The following is a 4,300-nucleotide window of genomic DNA, read 5'->3' on the forward strand; positions in this document are numbered from 1 at the left end:
CCTTCCTTCCGAGGAGTGGCTGGTGGGTTTGAACTGCCAGCCTTCTGGTTAGCAGTCAAGTGCCTTAGGCACTATGCTACCAGAGCTCCTATTACCTTGGTAGTGAAGTATATAAGATGTATGAGGATGAGGATAGAGAGACTGAAGAAGGATAGTACTTAATACTGTTGCATTACAGAGCAGATTAGGCAGGGAATAGAGATTAGAAAGGTAACATGAGAGACGTATTGAGCAAGAATCAGTAGGACTTGGTAGTAAAAGTGAAAAGATGGCTCACGTTTTGAGTCAGAGTGAATGGAATGTAGGAGAGTGAAGGAATGTGAGCTAGCTTGCTGAGGGAGGAAGAAGGGAGTTCAGTTTGTACTTGTTGAATATGAGAACATTTAAGTGGAATGTGTCTCAGGTATCATGAGATATATGACATCAACTTAGAATAAGAAATGATTGTATGTGTTTTTGAATAATTATTTGTGGTTTACATACATTTAGAAGGGGATATTTGAAGCAGCAGAATAGATTATTCGAGCTAAATACTTTATAGAGAGAGAAGCAAAGTTTCAGGGACCATAATTTCTGTGTTCTCTGGAGAAGGTGGGGAAAAAAAGTGGAGAGAAGTCAACGGGTAACAGGAAATCCATGTTACAGAAGCCAAAGAGTAAAAGCATTTTGAGGATCATTTCCTCATGCTGAGATAAGGATAAGCCGGATACCTTAGGTGTGACAAGTGACTTAATTTTTGACTTTCACGTTTCTTTAGAGTAGGAAGGATAGCTAGGTTGTAGAGTAAAGGTGGAAACTAGAAAATAGAGGCATTGAAACATTTGATTTGAAACATTTGGCAGTCAGATGAGAGAAATATATGTGATTGATAAAGGAGAAATCAGGATTAAATTATTATTTAAAATATGAGGATGAGCCCTGCACATCTCTGTGAAAAGAGCTAAGGGCAATGATTGAAGATGCAGGAGATGAGGGTTCTTAGGAGTTGGAAAAATACAATCTTAAGTGGAAGGGGCAGTCTTTCTTAAGCATGAAGTGGCTCGATTCTTTTTCTGGAACGAGAGAGAATGACAGAATAGGTATAGAACAAATAAGTAGAGATCAAGGGAAAGTAGGTGATGAATTATATTGTACCACTGTGTAGTGTATTTGGTTGTAAAGTAGAAAAATCTATACAAAAGAAGTAAAAAAATCTTTAGTTTGAACAACAAAAATCCATAGTAATATTAATATGCCAAACTTTACTAGTAAAGTGAGAACATAGACATTAAAACCTAATAATAAAGGAAGTAATTTAATTTAAGCTCTTTCTGTTTGAGTATAATTAATTGGGAAAATGAATTAGAAACACAGTTTATTTATCTCTCTCTTAATTTCTTCTATAGGTTATATCTTAAGTGTTGTGCTACTAACTTTACCCAGACAGCATCTGGTTCAGCTTTACCTGTATTTTTTGACCGCCCTGCTCCTCTATGCTGGACATCAAATCTCCAGGTAAGAATGTGATCCCATTTTAAAAATGTATGGCTGAATTTAAAATTTTCCTTTTTGATGAAAATACTTTTTATAAACAATATTCAGAAACTAGAGCTTTTCTTTGCTGGGTTATCTAGAACATTTTTTTTTTTTTTAATTGTGATTTGGGTAAAAATTTACAGAGCAAATACACTTTCCATACAGCATATCACATACACTTTGTCTCATGACATTGACCACAATTTAGCATAATGCAACATCTCCTCTCTCACTTCCTCCCGATAGCTATCTCTTCCCTCTGTCCATCCCTCCATGCGCTCCTACCCCTTGAGTTGCATCTAGATGGCTGCTTGGAAGCTTTTAAGATCCCATTTGCTACTCACCAAAGTAGATGTGGAACAGAGTTTTTGTGTAGTATGTTATGCCAGTTGAGCTTGATGTCTCCTGTGACCATGGTCCCGAGCCTACAGGTCCAACTACTCTCTCCCTCCAGGTAGCTGGCTGTGGCTAGAAGGTGACTACAACCTGGAAATTTTTACAGAACGTACAAATATACTTGTAGAAACATTGTCTGCCAATCCTATACATGGTCATGGGCACACTCCCTGCCTGTATAGACATACCTAATCATTCAACCTGTCCACCCATATATCCATGTGTATATCAATGTTTGCCATCACTGATAATGCAGTACTATATGTGCAGAAGAGTTCATTTTTGTTGTCTGTAGCTCCCGTGCACCTCTCTGTGTCGTCTCCCTCAGTGCTGCCATGTAGATTACTCACATTTGGTACCTTGCTCTTCCCTTCACCTAAATCAGTATTGTCTCTACCTATCTAAGAGTGTTCCCTCCACTTCCCTCCCATTGGTAATCAACAAAATTTCCTTCCATATATAAACCTTTCCTTGAGTTTTTACAGTAATGGACTAATAAAATATTTGTCCTTTGTGATTGACTAATTTCACTAAGCATAATGACCTCTAAGTTCATCCGTGTTATGTGGTGTTTTGCCAGTTGTTATTCTTTAGGGTTGCATAGTATTCCATTGCGTGTGTGTGTGTAGTTTGGGTATCCATTCTTCTTTTGATGGGCACCTAGGTTGTCTCCATCTTTTTGCTGTTGTAAATAATGCTGCGATGAACATGGGTGTTCATATATCTGTTCTTGTCCTTGCTCTCACTTCTTTAGGATATATACCTAGTAATGGAATTGCCGGGTCAAAGGCAATTTCTAATTCCAGCTTTTTAAGGAATCTCCATACTGCTTTCCACTGTGGTGGTTTCCATTTTACAGTCCCACCAGCAGTGTATGAGAATCCCATTGTCTCCATATCCTCCCAGCGTTTGTTATTTTCTGTCTCCTTGAACTTTGCTACTAGTGCTGGGGGAAGATGATATCTCATTGTTGTTTTCGTTTGCATCTCTATAATGGCTAACCTCAGAAGGAAGATTGGGCAGTCTACTTCTGTAGTGATACCACCTCAAAAACCCAAGGAGGGGTTGTTGTGAGTCGGATCCGACTCGACACCAGTGAGTTTTTGAGTTAATAGCCAGTGATTGTGAACATTTCTTCATGTGTTTGTTGGCTGCCTGAATGTCCTCTTTGGTGAAGTGTCTATTCATGTCTTCTACCCATTTTTTAATTGGGTTATTTGCCTTTTTGTTGTAGAGGTGCTGGAGTTGTCTGTAAATTTTAGAAATAAGTCTCTTGTCAGATACATCGTTGCCAAATACTTTTCCCAATCTGTAGGTTCTCTTCTTACTCTTTTGGAGAAGTCTTTGGAAGCACTTAAAAATGTAATTTTTAGAAGGTCCCATTCATCTAGTTTGTCTTCTGCTGTTTGTGGATTTTAGGTTATGCTTGATAGTTTATTTATGTGTTATATATTCACCTGTTGCTATTGAGTCAGATCTGACTCATAGCGACCCCTCCTTGGGTTTCCGAGGCGCTATCACTACAGCAATAGATTGACCAGCCTTCCTTCCAAGGAGTGGCTGGTAGGTTTGAACCAACAGCCTCTGGTTAGCAGTCAGATGCCTTAGGCACTACAGCACCAGAGCTCCCATGTCATACATGCCATATATTAGGGCCCCTAAATTTGCCCCTATTTTATCCTTGAGGAACTTTATAGTTTTAGGTTTCACATTTAAGTATTCGATCCATCTGGAGTTAGTTTTTACATATGGTGTGAGGTCCACATCTTGTTTTATTTTTCTGCAAATGAATATCCAGTTAGGGTTATGTGTTATTTGCTGTTGAGTCTGCCCCAACTCATAGCGCCTCCTCCTTGGGTTTCCGAGGCAGTATCACTACGGAAGTAGGGTTGCCCAACCTTCCTTCCGAGGAGGTAGCACCATTTATTAAACAACAGTCTCTTCACTGTTTAATGGATTGTGGCCCTTTGTCAAAGATCAGCTGACCATATTTCGATGGATCTATTTCTGGGTTCTCAATTCTATTCCATTGGTCTATGTATCTGTCATTAAACCAATACCAGGCTTTTTACTTATGGTGGGTTTTTTTCTTAAAGTCAAGTTTATCAAAAATAAGTGTTGCCAATCCTCTGTTTTGGGTACCATTTGCTTGATGTATCTTTTTCCAGCCTTTGATTTTTAGTCTATTTTTGTTTTTGTCTCTAAGATGTGTCTTTTGTAGACAACATATTGATGAGTTATGTTTTATTATCCATTCTGCAACTCTCTGTCTGTGTCTCTCTCTCTCTCTCTCTTTTTTAATTGTGATTTGGGTGAAAATTTACAGAGCAAATTCACTTTCCATACAGCAGTTCACATACACTTTGTCTCATGACATTGACCACAATTT

At 38.5% G+C, this 4,300-nt stretch overlaps 1 protein-coding gene across 1 annotated transcript in view; it reads left to right on the forward strand.

Moving 5' to 3' along the window:
- RNF145 (ring finger protein 145) overlaps positions 1 to 4,300 on the forward strand; it is an 82,792-nt gene that overhangs the window by 14,062 nt on the left and 64,430 nt on the right. Inside the window, 1 exon segment of the mRNA XM_042782191.1 lies at positions 1,386 to 1,494. Within this exon segment, the coding sequence (XP_042638125.1) occupies positions 1,386 to 1,494 (109 nt within the window).

Source organism: Orycteropus afer, unplaced genomic scaffold (assembly GCF_000298275.1).
Source record: "Orycteropus afer afer isolate SDZICR_OR568_19922 unplaced genomic scaffold, OryAfe1.0 scaffold00257, whole genome shotgun sequence".
NCBI classification, from domain to species: Eukaryota; Metazoa; Chordata; class Mammalia; order Tubulidentata; family Orycteropodidae; genus Orycteropus; species Orycteropus afer.